At 40.6% G+C, this 18,493-nt stretch overlaps 1 protein-coding gene across 1 annotated transcript in view; it reads right to left on the reverse strand.

Annotated features, from left to right (window-relative positions):
- The window catches only part of LOC147618995 (uncharacterized), a 68,241-nt gene extending 62,446 nt beyond the window's left edge, over positions 1-5,795 (reverse strand). The window contains exons 1-2 of the mRNA XM_086774202.1: positions 5,062-5,795; positions 4,223-4,264 (exon numbers count right to left, since the gene is read on the reverse strand). Coding sequence (XP_086630328.1) covers positions 4,223-4,264; positions 5,062-5,379 — 360 coding nt within the window. The 5' untranslated portion in view covers positions 5,380-5,795. The remainder of the gene's footprint in view (positions 1-4,222; positions 4,265-5,061) is intronic.
- Positions 5,796-18,493: the final 12,698 nt, after the last annotated feature.

Below are 18,493 nucleotides of genomic sequence, written 5' to 3' on the forward strand. Positions count from 1 at the left end.
GGAGGTGTTGGAATATATCATCTCAAGAGGGTCTACATCACCTTTTTCATGCTTGTCCTAGTCATTTTATGAGACCCTACATTGGCATATTTAGCAAATATTATTTGGGATTTTTTATCATTTTTTAGGCATTTTTTAGCATGCTGGCCGACCAGCTCTCCGGAGGGATATATAAGGGTACTCACCCTTCCCCTCACTTTTCATCTCATTCTTGCATATCTGCTAGAGATCATTGGCTGTAGCAACAGTCTCTTATGCTTATAAGCACCTAATCTCCAGAGGGTCTACATCACCTTTTTCATGCTTGTGCTGGTCATTTTATGAGACCCTGCATTGGCATATTTAGCAGATATTATTTGGGATTTTTTTACCTTTTTTTAGGCATTTTATAGCATTTTATGCTCTCTAGAGGGATATATAAGGGTACTCACCCTTCCCCTCACTTTTCATCTCATTCTTGCATATCTGCTAGAGGTCATTGGCTGTAGCAACAATCTCTTATGCTTGTAAGCACCTACGGGCTTCCCTCGTGCTCATTTTCAGCAATAATCAATTGTTTCCAACCTTCTATAGTTTCTGCTTTGGGCTTACAACCTGTGATGCTCTTTCTTTCACTTGGGAACATGAAATCCCGAATGGTAGAAGATTGGCCCAAGGAAGAGTTAAGTCTCACATTACCAACCAAAGAGGCCTCCAAGTTGGAAGCATCACCAATGGACACCGTCGAAGAGCTCGGACGAATGTCATGAAGAAAGGTCTAGAACACCCACTATCAACCACCCAATCCGTAAGACGTGCGGTGGAAGGAACAGGAGAGTCAGAGGGAAGCTCCTCAATACCAATGAAGACAGTCTCCTTGGTGGAAGAGGATTTTTGAGTTTGGTTGGTGGTGAATGAGGAGGTGGTTGGTGGTGAATGAAGAGGTTGGATTGGGGGGTTTCTTAGCAAAACCACCTTCTCTTCTTCTTGCAACAATTAGGCTAAATGTGACCTTTGAGACCACAATAATGACAAGTAAGCTCCTTATGAGCAAGATTGTTGGCGGGTTTTTAGTCACCTTTGTTGCTCGTTGAAACGTTGGACTGCCATTTGTTTTTGACGTTAGCCTAAAGAAGGATCTCCGAAGTATCCTGGCTGATCTTCTTTCTCATGGCCCTATCTTGAAGCATGCCAACAATGGTATGTAGATCATGAGTAGAAGGAAGAAGTGATATAGTATCACAAAAAGCAGAGAAAGTCTCCGAGGAGCCAATTGACAAAGTCCTCGCTCGTTAGTAGCTTTGCTCCCCAAAGAGACCAACTACTTCTGAATGGTTATGAACTCCGTAACAGAATCCATGATGTCGGCAATCTTCAGGTTGGAGAGCTGATTCTCCAAGGCTACCTTCTGTGCAGAGTTCTCATAGTGACACCTCCTTTAGATGGTATCCCACAATCCTTTTGCAGTTTCCTCATCATTGTCATCAAATTGATGAGCAATAGAGGTTTTACGTTGAAGAAGATAAAGGCATGAGCCCTTGCATCTTTGTCAACCAAGGCATTAATCTCAACCTGAGGAGAAGTAGCATCGAAAGAGACATCAGTACCAAAAACAACAGCCCATAGCCGATGATAGCGAAGGAGAGTCTTCATCTATAGTGCCCAATCAAGATAATTGGTTCCATCTAAGATGGATTCCTTGGAAAGTTGAGGAATGGATGAAGAGATGGCAGTCGATGTAGAAGCCATGGAATCCTCCTCTTGAATTTATAGCGGAAAGGCTGCAAGTAGATACCCGGGGGTTGCCCACTCCTCCCTAGATGCTAGGGAGGTGAAAGAAAGATGTAGAATTGTACTCCTACCCGAGATCAAGGCACATGGGTGAAGACGGGAGCCGACCCAATGTGCAATAAAGGGAGGGAGGGAAAGGCAGCACGTACACAATGCTACCACTATTTCGGGGTAGGGACAGTATACAAAACTAGTGGAGGACACGGAGGGCTATGAAAAAAAAACACAGCAAGGTGTCACTGAAGGAGAAATGCAGCAGTCCACAAGGCAAAAAAACAGCCTCGAATCAGTGCAAAAAAATGCTGATTTGTGCTCAAAGTAAATCCCCAAAATGCACCACCAAGGGAGCAAAGGATAAAAAAGCAGAGGCTGAAAACTCTTCTTGTTAATTTGTGGAAGCACAAGATCTCTAATACCATGTGAGAACGTGGAGTGCAGAGCACCAAGCAAAATAGAGGCACAGCATGCGGAAGACGGCCATCAACCAGCCGGGCCCCCCCACCCAAACATCCCATGAGACCACCAATAAAGGTTAAGGGGAAACCAAGCGGCATTTTGCCCTATATAGAGGGACTAAGTTGATATACCTAGATGAAACCAAGAACATGCCTAAATTCACCTTATAAGAAAGTTCAATTTATAACCTCAAGGTAGTCATCCACAAGACAATAAACCATCGACCCCAACCCACTATGTGGGATAATAGACTACCACATGGCAGTGTAAGACGCGGAGGGCAAGAATCCATTCCCGAAAAAATTATGATTTCCAAAAACTAGTGTTTTCAAGAAATTATGCTATAGTAAGTTGTAGCAACACTTTAATGCGTGATTTATGCCCTCAATTTTGGAAATTGAAGGAGAAATTAAGATCAATTGCTTGATTAAGTAGGATTTTGTAGAAAATTAAAAGACCCCAATTTTTTCCCAAATTTGCTTTGTACCTTCAAATTGATTGAAGCTCTTTGATTAGTTGTTGTTGATCTTGCTGACATGATGAAGCGGCTTCTGGCTTCTGTACTGATGTTAGGTGTGCTCAACTGCAATACAGTGCATATGCCACAGTATTGGTCAGGTTGAGCAACAGCAACAAGTGTCGGTAAGTAGAGGAGTCAGGCAGTTGATGATGGCACAGTGTTCTAGGCGAAATGAAGACAGGCTGCTGCCAGAGATGGAGAGAGCTCCGTAGAGTGGCGAATGTGATATTGAGTCAATGTAGCATTGATGGGAGCAAGAAAGCTTAACCTTCCTCTGATACCAATTAATGGTAAAAGGGAGAAATGAGAGGGAGAGGGAGAGAGAGAGAGAAGTACATGGCTATGGCATTGAAGCAAAAGGGGAGAAAGAGAGGAGAGAGAGGACACAGAAAGACTACGGACACAAATTTTGAGAAAGATCTTCACGACTGAAAATGATGTGATAGTTGAGATTATCTGTTGGACAGCCCACTGCCTCAGAAAAACCTTAGCTTTGATATCAATTTTGCATGCACTGCTGAACCTTGAGTGGTAAGGCATGCAACAAAGTCTTTCAATGCATTGATTTGATTTACTTCAAAGAGGGGAGAGAGAGAGAGAGAGCACCGACTCTGCATTGAGTCCTAATCACCCTCTTTCGGTGTATTTGCTTCATTACTGAAGTTAAAATGAGTACAAAGAATAGGAACTGACTTCCTGAATGATACTATGTAGATCAACTTTTCTCTACTGAACTGAATGCGGGCTGGATTCCACAATGAACAGTTGCCGATTGCAGATGGGTTGCTGGATTTGCAGATCTGATTGTTATTTTTTGAATTATCCAAATGGAGAGAGGAAAGGCCGGCAATGTGCCCCCTTGCATGCTGGTCGGCCTGCCCGACCTGTCCGACCACTGCCTGGTATGCCTGCACCCTACTTACATATGTCCGCGCCAAGAATTGGCCTCGTCCGTATGGTCCGGAGTCGCTTCGAGTATCTAACAGGCGACTCGGAGCGGATGCAACAGCACCACGCTGCCTTCCTTTGCACTCAGAGCCTAGGTCCCTTCCTCACCCAAGAGGACACTGGATTATTTTGGCATCTGAAAATTGTACACTTAGCTGCAGGACCACACTAACCAACCTACCCTGGCCTACCCTGATGGCAACTAGCGATTCATCTCTAGACTAAGGCTTATAAAATTGCTCGCTCCACATCTCTAACCCAAAACATTATTCCAATACTCACTCAAAATACAGATATGTCCACATGCCACCCAAGTGCACAGGGTGCACGTGACAATTTTACATGTATTGCACATAATTACTAAGTCTGATGCAAAAACAAGGATGCATGTATAAACAGGCAATGTCATACGAAATAACTTATGGGACATTTCTAAGCATTCCAATGTAGATAAACTTATTCATACAAAACTCAAAAAGTAGAAACCACCAATGATAAAGCATTGCCTAGAAATCATAAAAGCCACACCTTGATGTGCTGTTTCCAGTCTTCCTGAGAATCGCAGAGAACCTACAATAAACATATGTCTGCTTTAAATCCATCGTAAAAATTGCATTAAGCCACACAAAACGTGCCTTCTTTGTTTGCAAATTGACAAGCAGCGGTGATTATAAAGTCTATCTTTGCATTATATGACTCCATCTATGTATTTATGAACTCCTCACCTATGCATTATGTGTGTAAATGTTTTCACACCAAAAAATATATATACACGTGTTACTATGTAGTGGCAATGTATGGTTGAACAAAGCAATAATAAAGTCCATCTTTATAAAACCTATTTGTTATAACTCCATCCATGTTGCTATAATCAACTCCAAAACTTAGTGACATGTATGTGCTACCATGTGGCATCTATGTGCAGGTGAACCCCTCTGTGCAGTCATGTGACCTCTATGTGCAGATGAACTCCAATCATGTGTCAACTATGTGTTGATCAACTTTGCTCATGTGTTCATAACTCCATTATGTGACATGTATCTAGAGACAACCACTCCTTCCCAGTGTTGATGAACTTCACCGATGTGGAGTTTGTGTGATGTTATCTGCACTCGTGTCCAATCTATGTGTTGACATGTGTTGACAAATATGTTTACGGAATGTTAATCATGTGACACCTATGTGTTGAAAAACTCCATTTATGTGACATCTATCAATGTGTTGATTAACTAAATTCATGTAAATTTATGTGTTGATATCTCTACTTATGTGACAAGCAAGTATGCTTTTCTGTGTGATGCAAGGACTTCCCTTATCTATGTGTTTGATAACCTTGTGTTGACAATTTCAAGGATGAATTACAATACCGTAGATGATGATTTAGCTAATTGTTTCGATCGCCTGGTATGCCCGGTCCCTAAACCCATCACACCATCCTCCTCGCCTTGATAATTGCAGGTGAAAGAACAGAATAGGCGAGCTAAAACCCGACCGAACAAGTGGTGAAGGTGAAGCAATATACTGCACAAGAAACGCCAGAGCAAGGAAGCCCCAGGAACTGACGGGAGAACTGCGTATGGATCCTTGAAGATCAAAGCAGATGCAGCAAGTTGCTTCTGGTTCTTCCTCTGCTGAGCTAGGGTCTGCGCCAACGACGCTACAGAAAAGAATCTCCTACCTTGCATCCAATGCAACAGAAAAAACTGTGAAAAGCAAACCTGTCCCTGAAAAACTCTGTGCAAAACCCTAGAAAAGAAAGCCTGCCCGTGGAAAAATCTGCGTGCACTCTTTTCAAACCCTAGAAAAGCGGAACCCTAGACAGGCAGCTCGCCTCCTCTGAGAAACCCTGGAAAAGAATGCCCTTCCAGCAATATCTTCTACTGTCAGAAGCCTCAAATTCTGCGAAACCCTGATTGGACCTTTGCAATGCGCGAGATGGAGGTGATCTGCGTCCTTCGAAATGAACCAGACAGAAGGAAAGTCAGCTTGCTATGCAATCGTACTCTTTGGCAACAATCTCCGCAGTAGGTAAGCAACACTCGTAATAGAAGTCAGAAAACCTTGGGGGAAGGTTAAGAGTTAGCACTGCCATTGTTTTCGTAGACATAATTCTATATATATATATATATTATCTAATAATATAAAATATGCTACCAATATCTTTTTTAAGATTAATTTGTTCAGAATATTCGCTTTAGGAAGTAGAGTGAATATGGCTAATAAGAAGCACCGTTTCATTTGAAAAACAAAGTCTAGGAGCTTCCATTGGCACGCTCTTAGCATGTCCACCATCTTGGGATAACTTGCCATGTACCAAGTAGCCTGCCTATGCATGATCAGGCTAAAATCCCTCTTTCTCCCTTTTCGCCTGCGAAAACTGTCTCTCTTGGCATCTCTTCATTCTACCTGTCTGCATGCACACAATATAGAGGGAAAGGTCTTGCTTGGCCTCTCTTGATTTTGGTTGTGTGCGATTGTTGTTGTATGAGGATGGGGAGGTAGGTAAGAAGGGCGTAGGGAGACGGGGGCTAGTAGGAGGAGCGCAGGGAGGCGGGGGCTAGTAGGAGGAGTGCAGTGAGGCGGGGGCTAGTAGGAGGAGCGTAGGGAGGTGGGGGGCAAAGGAGGGGCCTCAAGGGTTGTATGTGTGTTCATTAATGCCACGTTAGTGGCATTAATTAATACATATCAAAAGTTGTGTGAATATGCATATCAAAAGTCATATTTTGCTATCTATTTATGTATTCTTTATCTATTCCATCTATTAATTGAAGGTTCAAAGTGGCTGAGAAGCTAGCAACAAGTGGTAAAAGGAGGAGCTAGAATTTTGATATTTCTAGAGGAGAAGCTAACATGCTTGGGTTCACTGGGAAAACACATGAATTGAACGTGATATATGTGCCATTCCAAACAATGTTGCAGCATCACGCGGGTCCAATACTAGTTAAACACAACTCACTCCCTCTCCACGCGGCCAAATGAGAGGAAGAAAAGGGGCCAAGGAGAAAGGAAGATTTTTGGATTTTAACATGTTAATACAGCGGGCAGTTAGAATAGAGTCCCCAAGTTGTGTGTTCGAATCTCTCCTATGAGAGTGATGGCACTTGTGTGTGTGGGCAAGTCAATATCCAAAAAAAAAAAATTGAAGGTATAATTTTCACACTTGGGTCATGCTTGGGAAAGTATTAAGCACTTTTTGTTGTATGGCCTAGCAAGTGTCTTAGGATGAACTCTCTCGATTTGTGCAGCATATATGGTGCATTTGAATTGGAATCTTCTAGCAACAACCACTTGCAAGCCAGCTTTGACCCTCTTATTATCAATCTCAAGCGCCCAAGCCATAGATCATCATCATCATCGCCATTACAACACAGGTGGGCTAGCATGCAAGGCAAGGAAGGCCGCTCAGATGTACAAGGGCATGGCTACTCCATGTGGGAAATTGACGTGGACGGATGGGAGAGGGCCTAGATGGGCCTAGCAAGTGTCTTAGGATGAACTCTCTCGATTTGTGCAGCATATATGGTGCATTTGAATTGGAATCTTCTAGCAACAACCACTTACAAGCCATCTTCGACCCTCTTATTATCAATCTCAAGCGCCCAAGCCATAGATCATCATCATCATCGCCATCACAACACAAGTGGGCTAGGATGCAAGGCAAGGAAGGCCACTCAGATGTACAAGGGCATGGCTACTCCATGCGGGAAATTGACGTGGACGGATGGGAGAGGGCCTCGATGGGGGAGCCTGTAGCCACTTGCAAGCCATCTTCAACCCTCTTATTATTGATCTCAAGTCGGCGCCATGCCACAGATCATCATCATTCGCCATCACATCTTTGTTCAGTATGATGTATTATCACAATTAGCAGTCATACCATTGTAGTCAAAGAACAAGCCCAATTACTCGATTTGTTAACCATTGACGGCAATTTTTTTGTGCACGTGTGAGACGAGTGTTTAGCTAGGGAACTAGAAGAGGTAAGGAATCCCCCTCAACCCCCCTTTCCAAGCCGGAAGGCGAGCTGTGGAAATGGGAGCTATGGATTCCTTCTCGTCATCATGCCCCTGGTCCAAAGTTCGAGGTTTCTTCATTTCACTGCAGAACATTCATCTGATCAACAAATGGGATCCTCCAAAGTCTGGAATTAATTACTCTGGGGACATGACAGAGAAGGGAATGGAGAAACCCTTGCCATTCCCGTTTTGACAGTGTTTCAGGCAAGGGTTGAGTCGTTTTGGAGACAAGTGTTTCTTGGAAAACTATTTGAAGCCAACTCCCACCATAGATGATTTTGTCCAGATTCTCTCCCAATTTGATTAAGGAACCATAGGCATTGCCACTTTGAATGGCATCGTGATGGAGGGGTCAGAATTTCCTTGGAGTGCCTACCTCTAGCAATGGTGGTATGAGAGAGTTTAGATAACCTACTCTTTATTAAACACAACTTATGCCCTCTCCACGTGACCAAACGAGAGGGAGAAAAGGGGCACAAAAAAAGAATGATTTTTGGATTTTTGAAATTCGAAGTGAAGGTATAATTTTTCAAGCTTCGGTCATGCTTTGGTTCACGATTGGAAAAAGCATGGGGCGAAGAGAAATAAGGAGTTTAATGAGGAAGACTTAAAATAATAATATATATTATTGGTAGCACTACCTATCCTAATATGATAATATTATTATATAATATAATAGTAATATTATTATTATTATCATCATTATTATTATTAGTATTGTTATTATATAATAAATATTATTGGCAGCACTTCGGGCAAAGGGTGTTCTTTGCAGAGAGAGTCTCGCTGAGACCTTGATAGTTTAAGGAGGCACATGGAGTAGCCGCAGTGCCTCCTGCATATGTGCTCTCTATTCTTCTTCGTCTTCTCCCTTCGCTAGTTTGTGTGTTGGACTCGTAGCAAGAGCTGCCAATTCTACAAGCTCACTCCATCACCTTGTCTCCAATGTGCTTGTGGGCCTCCACCCATAGCTACTTCTTCCCTAGTCTCCACCAACTTATTAAATGCATCAATTTTATTAAAAAAATGACCAATCCTAATCGTGATGAAATGCATTCTAGAGACTATGCCCAATTACTTTACATTTTTAACGAAGCCATCATGAAGCAAAAGTCATGTGGCAGTGCTAAGGTCTTCCATTTGTCAAAAGACCACATGATGTTTCTATAAAATGTCACCTTGGCATTGGTTAAAAATTTGCACCTTCATTTTGTTCACTCTTGGAGCCTGACAATTAGGCATCAAAGTCTCATAGAAGCCAATCTTGAATGGGAATGGATTTACCTAGAGACTAGGTCCTACAGCTTACTGTGTCCCAATGTCTTATGCAATGGCCCCTTAGGTGATGAAGGTGGTAGCTTGGTGGGTGGTTGTGAGAAACCACTTGGGCTATCCTACACCAAACCTACTAGGAAGTTCTAAATGTAGTGATACTCAGTCTCGACCATCTAGCAGGGAAATCCCAAGTGTAGAGGATGTTAAATCTTAATCGGGGATGGGTCAATGTGCCATCAATGATCATGGAAACCCCCCACTATGTGCACCCTCTATCTAGGGGCAAGGTAATCCTTCTTGGAAGGGTGTGATCCACTTGATCCCAAAGTGGGAAAGTGACCACCTTGAGGTGCAATGGTGGTGTCACATCACTCTTCTCAGCACCACTTACAAAATCATCACCATAGCTATTAGCATCCACTTGTAGTTGCATCTCCTAAGCCTTATCCATGGGATGCAAACAAGTTTGATCCGAGATGGGAGTATCCTAGATAACGTTTTTTTTTTTGGGAGGCGACTACAACTGCCCAAATTCGCTCGGAGGACTTGGTGGTCCTCTTCCTCAACTTCGAGAAGGCCTACAATATGGTGGATCGGGCCTCTTGAGGAGACCTTCTCCCCCCGATGGGCTTTTTGACCTCTTGTATTTGGGGATATCTATGCTCTTCTCCTCTGCACATAGACAAGTTCTCATTCAAGGCATCGGTTTGTCAAGGGTTCATACACAAACTTCCCCCCCTAACCTACAGAGCAAGGACATGGGTCGTCATCTTCTCCTGGCCTGACATCCCTTTGGCAATCTTCAGTATTCGGAAGGGCCACACCCATCTTGCTTTTGTTGTGGGTAGTCATGGCCGGCTACATCTACTCTTTATTAAACACAACTTACTCCCTCTCCATGTGGCCAAATGAGAGGGAGAAAGAAGGATTTTTGGATTCGAAAATTTGAAATTAAGATATATTTTTTCAAGCTTGGGTCACACTTAGGAAAGTACTTTTTGTTGTATGGACTAGATGCAGCAACGCGTGAGTCACCTACTTGTGTAGCATTAAAATAGTCAATCTCGTTAAAATATATATATTAATCACTCAAAAATCATACGTAGTATTAATCAATAAGTTGGCTGCATAACAAATGTAAGGTTTATGATGTAAAGTTCTTAATAATGACTCTAAGGTCAGAAAAATCTTCTTGGAGGTTAGAGTGATAACAAGTGCCATGTTTTATTGACTAAATTTATATATTATATAATTTTACATTCACTCAAAAGTTATATGTAGTATTAGTTAGAGGGGACTCTTAAATATTATATATATATATATATATATATATATATATATTAATTATACATTCATTCTAAAGTCATATATAATATTAATTAACTAGTTGACCACTTAACTAATGTAAGGTTTTTAAATGTGAGGCTTCTCGATGTGTAAGATCCCTCTTATACTTTATTAATATGGAAAAATCATGTATCCTTTTTAGTGAGAGAAAATGTAATTATAGCATGTAAAAAAGTAACTGAGGTGAAATTTTTCCTTGGAACTTTATACTCTAAATTATTTAGTATGTGGAGGAAATATGTAGGTTGGTGCACCACATTTTTCAAACTCAGAAAAAATAAATTGAGCCTTGAAGCCTTATGTACACATGTGCATGCAACCCTATTTTATTCAAATAATTAAATGTAGACAATGGAATTTGGAAAAAATAAACTTCAAAAATGAGTCCAGAGTATGACGTTTACCCCTATATAGATATCTGGTTAATAATTCAAAAAATCTCTCTCAAAAAATAAATTTAAAACACTTATTGAATTTAGTTTAGAAAAGGACTTAAATGTAAGATTTGCTCCTAATAGACTCTGGTGATGACTGGTTGCCTACAACATTCGTGCCTTGGGTATGGCTATTAGGAAGCAGCTCCATGAGATTTTGCACGGCTGAAGGATCTAGGTGTGAGACTTGTAGGCTCCTCACCAGACGACGTAGTGGTCCCAAAGTGATCAAGCTCAATAGTGCATGCCTTCTTAATTTGAGGATCACGGTCGCGGTGGTACGAGATATTTTGATGGATTATGCTATGATATGCGGTATTTTGATGAATTAAGCAGTGATCTATGGTATTGCTTTTTTTAAATTATATTTGAATATTATTTCAAACTTAAACGTTAAGTTAATTGTTAAGATTTAATTAGAGAAAGAAATGTTTGCCATGGAGTGTGTACGTGAGCTCTATCTTTTACTGTTCACGATGTGGGTACAACTATGAAAAGCATGTTAACTTTCCATCTCAATCAGCTGCCTCAAGAGCTATCAGTGTTGTTGACTTGGAAGATGAGGAAAAAGGAAAAAATCATGTTGCCATTGAAAATTAGGCCAAATTTTCATTTTTTTGTTATTCAAGCACTTGCAAACCAATGTAAGTCAAATTGGCTAGTGGGGGAAATTGCTCCTCACATGCCATGAGATGGACAATCTCCAATTCTCCTTAGACGGGAACTTAATCAAATGTAAATTCAAGGTTCTGCCATTACGAACTCGTACATGTTGTAATTCTCGATACGGATAATGTTATAAAGGTCCTCCACTAAATCCACATGGCAAAATACTTGCATTTATCTACCTTTCAACACAAGTTCACATAGAAATGAGCACACTTTGGTTTATGATTCTCTTCAGGTAAATATCACACTTTATCTTCTTCTTCCTCTTCCCAAGTTATATTAGAAATCAAATATTGCACTTTTTCTTCTTGTTCATGTTCCCTAGTTACTTTAGAAATCAAAATTTGCTTATTGGATTTGCATGCAACATGGAAACAATCCTTATATGATGAAGCCTTAGAAGAAAATGGGAATTTTAACCTCAAAATTCTTACTAGCACTTTTGGCATGTTGTGGACACCTCTTGGATGGCCACAGTTGGAGCTTGACTCAGATGGATTTTGACTCGGATCTCGACTCTCAAATTTGGATTTTAACTTGGCTCACCCAGAACTTCAGACTCTAACTTAGATAATGTACCCTCGGAATTGGACCATACCCTCGGACTCTGGCCTTGGATGTTAGAACTCTCGGAACCAAAGTTTCTCATTCTCCACAATATAAGTGCAGTCTGCATGGCTAAGAACCAATTGCCATCTACACCTCTCATGAATCAACTACAAGTACTGCATTAAACCTTTGTCCCCATTTGCACCTCTTAGGAATCAACCCTCACTGCATTAAACCTTCGTTCACTAGCAGGGGAATTCTTGAAAATCATGGTCACCATGCTAGGAATAGAGATGAAGCAGGATCACCAAGTGTTGAGGGGTAATCCTTAACGTGAGATTTACACAAAGAGAAATATGCTCAGAGATTCATGCACCATTGTATTTCTTAATTCATGATTACATTTCTTGTTATGTGTATACAAGAAAGATGATAGTGGTTATGATATGAAAAGGTGCAATCGAATAGGTACCTTCGCCTAAGGGTTCACACCATATAAATGTAAATGTAATAAGGTCAATGATAACCTTATTAATGTTTAGGCTAATGTGCATGTGCATCCACTAACAAGACGGTAGTCTGAGACCTTGACCCATCTCTGCGGGCATGGGTGTGCTCATGACACATCTCTTGTGATGATGGACAAGAGGCAGCTCCGGAGTGTCCTAGGCCAGGTAGGTCTAGGCTAGGCACACGCATCGATCATATAACTCTGGTGATGATGACTGGTTATCTAGATCATTCATGCCTTAGGAGGGGTAAGGCTAGGTGTGAGACTTATGGGCTCCTCTCTGGACGGCATAGTAGTCTTGGAGTGATCAGGCTCAGTAGTGCATACCTTCTTGGTATGATGATCACGATCGTGGTTGGTGCATACATTCTTGGTATGAGGATCACAGTCGTGGTTAGTGTTAGGAGATATTTTGATGGATTATGCAGTGATCTGCACTATTGTTTTTTTATTATATTCAAATATTGTTTCAAACTTAAATGTTAAGTTTAATGTTAAGATTTCAAGCAAAGAGAGAGAGAGAGAGAGAGAGAGAGAGAGAGAGAGAGAGAGAGAGAGAGAGAGAGAGTTTGTTGGCTTACGAAAAAGAACTTGCACAAGTGTTCGAGCTAGTTATGCAACTCAAGGTTTCTTGCTTTTATTTTTAATTTGTTTTATTTGATTATGCTACTCTTTTGCTCATTGAAGCTCCCTCCTTGTACTCACAGCCATCCTTGTATTTTTTCTTACTACAATATACTTTACTTCTCTCTTTCATTGTCTTCAATTATGCTTAAGCTATGTTTTTGAAAAGATATGTATTTTGTGAGTGTTCTAAATTTACACCACCATTATAGGTTAGCTTACATGGTAAGAGAGCTCCATGTTCTTTATAGATATTTTTTCCAAGTCTAATTAACATTAGATTATGAGAAACTTTGCCACTAGACCCCATCCACTATCAATGATTAAGAACGTAAAGCTGGATGGCACCAACTACAAAAAAACACAATAGAGCTAACTCTTTACCTTCCTTGATATGGTTTTGGGAACTAACCTAAGGCTAAATGCAACAACCAAGCTAGGAAGGCCCAACCCTACTCTTTTGGTGGCTTAGAGGTCAATGGCATTTTGGAGAATATGCTAACTATAGTACACAATCTATCTCTTGTTTCTAAAATAAGAGATGCTTTACGTAGGACTAGTATAAGACAACCAACTTAATAAAAAAGTTTAACCTAGGTGGTACAAAATCAATATTTTTTCTCAAAAAGTTCTCTCCCAAATTCCCTTGAGCCATCTTGAAATAATAGTATATTCATAGGCCACCTCATATGGTTGATGCTCCTTGGCTCTATAGAACTTGTCATAAGTGACTTATTTATACAAAGCACATAGGCTAGTATGTACATGGCCACTCATTATGCCCATGACTCTCACCATTGTTACATTGATGTTTTTGTGGGTATGATTCTCATACATAATTCTTGGTGAATTTTCTATGACTCGGTGGCTTTGTCTTTGAGATGGCATGGGTGGCAACATGATTCTTTGTAAAGCTCCATGTGACTTTGTCGTTGACACGATACGAGTGGTAACATGTCATTTCTTTACTACATGCATCAGTACTCTTCGAAAGAGTATTGACTTTAACTATAGTATGATCTTACTATTGGTGTTCTTTGTGATAGCTCATAGCAATGGATGTATCTTATGTGTTGCACTCCCTATGTGTTGTACTCCCTACCTGTCACATCTCTACTATATGTGAAGGAAGGGTTATGGTGTCATTAAAACTATACAACACTTTTGTATTGTGATCATTTATAGCCAATGGGCATTTTTCACTTTGTAAGTTCTTGATGAAGCACACCTTGTTTGTATGGATGCTTAGATCAAGAGGAGAGGGTGTTGCAATGTGATCTAGCATCCATGTGTACACATGCACATTAGTCTAGGTGACATTGATACCTTAGGGTATTACATTTATTAGAGGGTCAAAGGTGTAAATTAGTTACATGTATATATATTTTTGTAGAAAAATATTATTGATTAACTGTGTGCAAAAATCAGCTTAATAAATGGAATGTGTGAATGTGCACAAGGTTATTTTATGTACGAATGTGTACAAGGTTATTTTATGTGCGAGTGTGCACAAGGTTATTTTATGAGTTATTTTTGTTGGCCATGTGCCAAAAGATTGTACAAATTATTTATGCACGCTTGTGCGTGGAATTGCTATATTTCTAGTACATAAGTTAGAAGAGTTTTAGTTATTTTACACCTTGGGGGGTTACTCACAAATATATGTGTAGCACGTGGGTTCAACAGAAGGGATTTTTAAAATCTTTTTTAACACATTTTTTACATACTGAAGGGTATCATTTAAAGGGGGTATTCACAGGTTGAATAGAAAAAGGGTATGTTTTATTCACGAAAAATTCACAGATAAGGAAGTTTTAAAATAGGCCTTGAATGCACGTGATACAAAGAGTTTACTTATAGTGAACCCCTCGAGTTTTACACTTAGTGTGTGAACAAGCTCTAGTGCTTGAGCTATTTTTGTAAAAGTAGAAAAGCAAGCCCTATTTTGTACACACAACTATTAATCGCTCCTTGTGCTATATTTTCAATACAATTCTCAAAATACTCATGTCGCAGAAGTGGAGCTACACGCATAAGGGGAGAGATTGCACCCAATATTGTGTTGATGGTGATGTCTACTCTATCTCATATTTTATTTTATTATACTCTTCAATTTTGTCAATTTAATTCAAGTCTATGCTTTAATCATTGATGTATATATGAGTTTTGATTAATTTCCTCATGAAGTAGATGAGGCCTTGTGACAATGGTATGAGAGCTATGGGTACTTGCACTTGAAGAATAGGGAGAAGCTGAGAGCTCACAAAAATCCAAAATCAAGAGGATAAAGAAGACAAAATCTAGAGGATAAAGAAGACAAAAGATAAAGAAGAGGATAAAGAAGACAAAAGCTGAAGAAGCTTGGGAGAAAGCTGGGGAGGATAAAGAAGACAAAAGAAGCTTGGGAGGATAAAGAAGACAAAAGCTGAAAAAGCTTGGGATTCTTGTGGACCAAGCTTGGGAGGTTCATGGGACTTTTGTGGACCCTTGGATGGAGGTTTGAATCAGAGAGATTGCCATCACCCTTTCTTCCAAATACCACTTCAGTGAAGCCCAAAAACCACCCTCTTCTTGAAAAAAACGGTTTTCTTCACTTCTCCATCCAACTGTATGGATTGATTCTGGAGATAATGGCCATCTTTTCGGTTTTACAAAACCTTCATCATCCAAATTCTTTATAAAGGACGGATGTGGAATTCCCTTCTCTTCTTTCAAATATATGCGCTGCGCGAAAATAAGACAGGTCTCAAGAAAAACAAAAGATAATCATTTTAATTTCTATTTAAAATTTCTTTCCCTCGTTTCTTTGATTGGACAGCCGCGTGCTCATCGCTTTTGGCGCTGAAGGGCTGTGTGCTGTGGGTTATTAAGCTTTTGTAAAAGCTTACGCTCTAAAGTTAAAAAAACGCTTTAGTATTAAAGCTTAAAATCTTTTATTACCAAAGCTTTTAAAAGCTTAATATTAAAAGCTCTCTATTACAAGCTTCTGTTCTCGTCACGCTTACAAACCTGCCTTTTCCACCTTTCGCATTGCTTTTTAGAAAAGCTAAGTTCAAAGCCTTCCAAATATCCAAGGCATTAATTCGAAAATTGATTTTTGGAATAAAGATAATACTCGAGTGAAAAGGCTTACTTTCTCAAAGTTTAGCGCTGACATGGAGTCAGCACATCAAAGTTGACATGGTGTCAGTAGGTCATAAGGTGACATGGCATCTGCAGATCAACAAGTCAATATAGCTGACGTGGCATTAGTAGGTTAGTAAGTCAGAAGCTAATGTGGCATTAGTTGATCCAAAGCTGACGTGGAGTCAGTAGGTCTAACGCCGCTAACATGTAGTAAGTAGTTTCAAAGGTGACGTGCCGTCAACGAGTCCGAAGGTGACGTGTTGTCAGCAAATCCAAAGCTGACGTGGAATCACTAGATCTGATGCTGCTGATGTGGAGTTAATAGTTTTGAAGTTGACATGTTGTTAGAGCAGATCCAAAGCTGACATACGTGGAACAAACTGATGGGCAGATGCTGAACTCACTAACAGACAAAATCTGAATCAGCTGACAGATAGATGTTGAATCAACTGACGGATGGATGCTGAATTGGCTGACTGAATCAGCTAACGGAAGTTGAAAGTCAAATGCCGATTAATCGACTGACTAAATCAGTTGACGGATGCTAAATGTCAAATGCCGAAGGCGAAAGTCCCAAATCCGGATGCCGAAAGCAGAAAGGCGACTACTGATGTGTGAACTCGGCTAAGAGAGTAAACCCGGTCAACTGCTGAATGCTAACAGCTGAAGGACTTGCTGATGTGAAAGTTGCAATCAAATGCTGAAAGTTGAATGTTGAATGCCAAGCGCTAAAAGCTGATTGCTAAGCTATTGACACAAAGGTTGCAATCAAATGCCGAACGTTGATGGTTGAAAGCTAAATGCAAAAGCCAAGCACTGAAAGTTGACTACAGAAAGCCTAAAGCTGAAAGCCTAAAGCTGAAAGCCCAAAGCCCAATGGTTGAATAGTTGAGTGCTGAAGCTGAATGGCTGAGTGTGGAAGCCGAATGGCTGAATGTGGAAGCCAGAGAGCCGAACGTTGAGTGTTGTAAGCCAAGTGCCGAATGTTCAAAACTGAAGCCAAAATGTCTGAATACTTGAATTTGAATGCCTTAATGTAGAATGCTTGAAGAAGAATGGCTAAATAAGGAAAGAAATATGCTTGAACGGCTGACTGGGTAAAGCCAACTGATACAGCTAATGAATGAGCAAGTCTGATGCCATGAGCTGAAAGCGGAAGGTTCAATTTTTGCTGACTGGGCAAAATCAATAGAAGCAGCTGAATGGCTGATCAATGATCAAGTACAACTAAAGCTAAAGCTGAATGCTGCTGACAAATAAAAGCCAAAGGTTGATCTACTAACCAGGCCAAGCTGACAGATGCAGCTTAATGGCTAACCAGGTAGAATCGGACACAGAAGGCTAATGCCAAAAGGAGTTCCAAATGGTTGACTAGGCAGAATCAACAGAATTAGAAGTCCAATGCTGAAAGCTGAATGCCAGTATTCAGACAATAGCATTAACACCAGAAACAACAAAACTCAGGGATATAAAAATCCAATGCCAAAAGCTTTTGAAAGCTTTAGTTGAGTGTAGTGCTAGTGTGTGGAGTTGGCCTGAATTTATGGCAGCATAAAGAAAAGATGACCAATGTATAGAGAAGGTACAAACTGTAGATCTGTGGAAAGCGAGAAGTGCAAGAGCTTACCCAGGCTTGTGGCGGTGAAGATGAATGGATGTACAAAGGCGTAGATGTAAAACACCAGCAATGTACACCAAGCTTCACCGCTTTAGAGACTAATGGTGAGGAGCTAATGGCTTTGCAGCCAAGCTCTAGAACCAGCTCTGAAAAACCAACAGGTGGCCATGCCAATGAGGAGAGCGCCAAGGCCAATGGGGTAGGAAGTAGAGGTGGGAGGAGGTGCGAATGTCGATTGGTAGGTGCCGACAGTCAAATGAATGCAAGCTCCAAAACCAAGACACTGAAACTAGGGCTATAAACCTTAGCTCTGATACCAATGTTGGATGAGGGAGAAGATGATTTGCATACTCACACAAACACAATGACATACAAGCTCAGAGCAAGAGAGACAAAGCTCAATGCTGAAAAGTACTCGATGATAATGATAAGAAATGAGTGGAATACAACAGTACTAATAGAATCCCTAGACCTAGGGATGGTGTGGCTAACACATAAGAGTGTGTTCACACGGGGAAAAGACCCCTGCCAACACATGGTAAAAAGTGTCCATGTGTAGGATGGTTCATACCAAGGACTTCTAGGCTAACTAGGCTAACAATAGGGAGCTGAGACTAGTCCCCAAAGGGA

This window comes from Cibotium barometz, chromosome 34, assembly GCF_041138505.1.
Source record: "Cibotium barometz isolate CiBa-2024 chromosome 34, ASM4113850v1, whole genome shotgun sequence".
Lineage (NCBI taxonomy): Eukaryota > Viridiplantae > Streptophyta > Polypodiopsida > Cyatheales > Cibotiaceae > Cibotium > Cibotium barometz.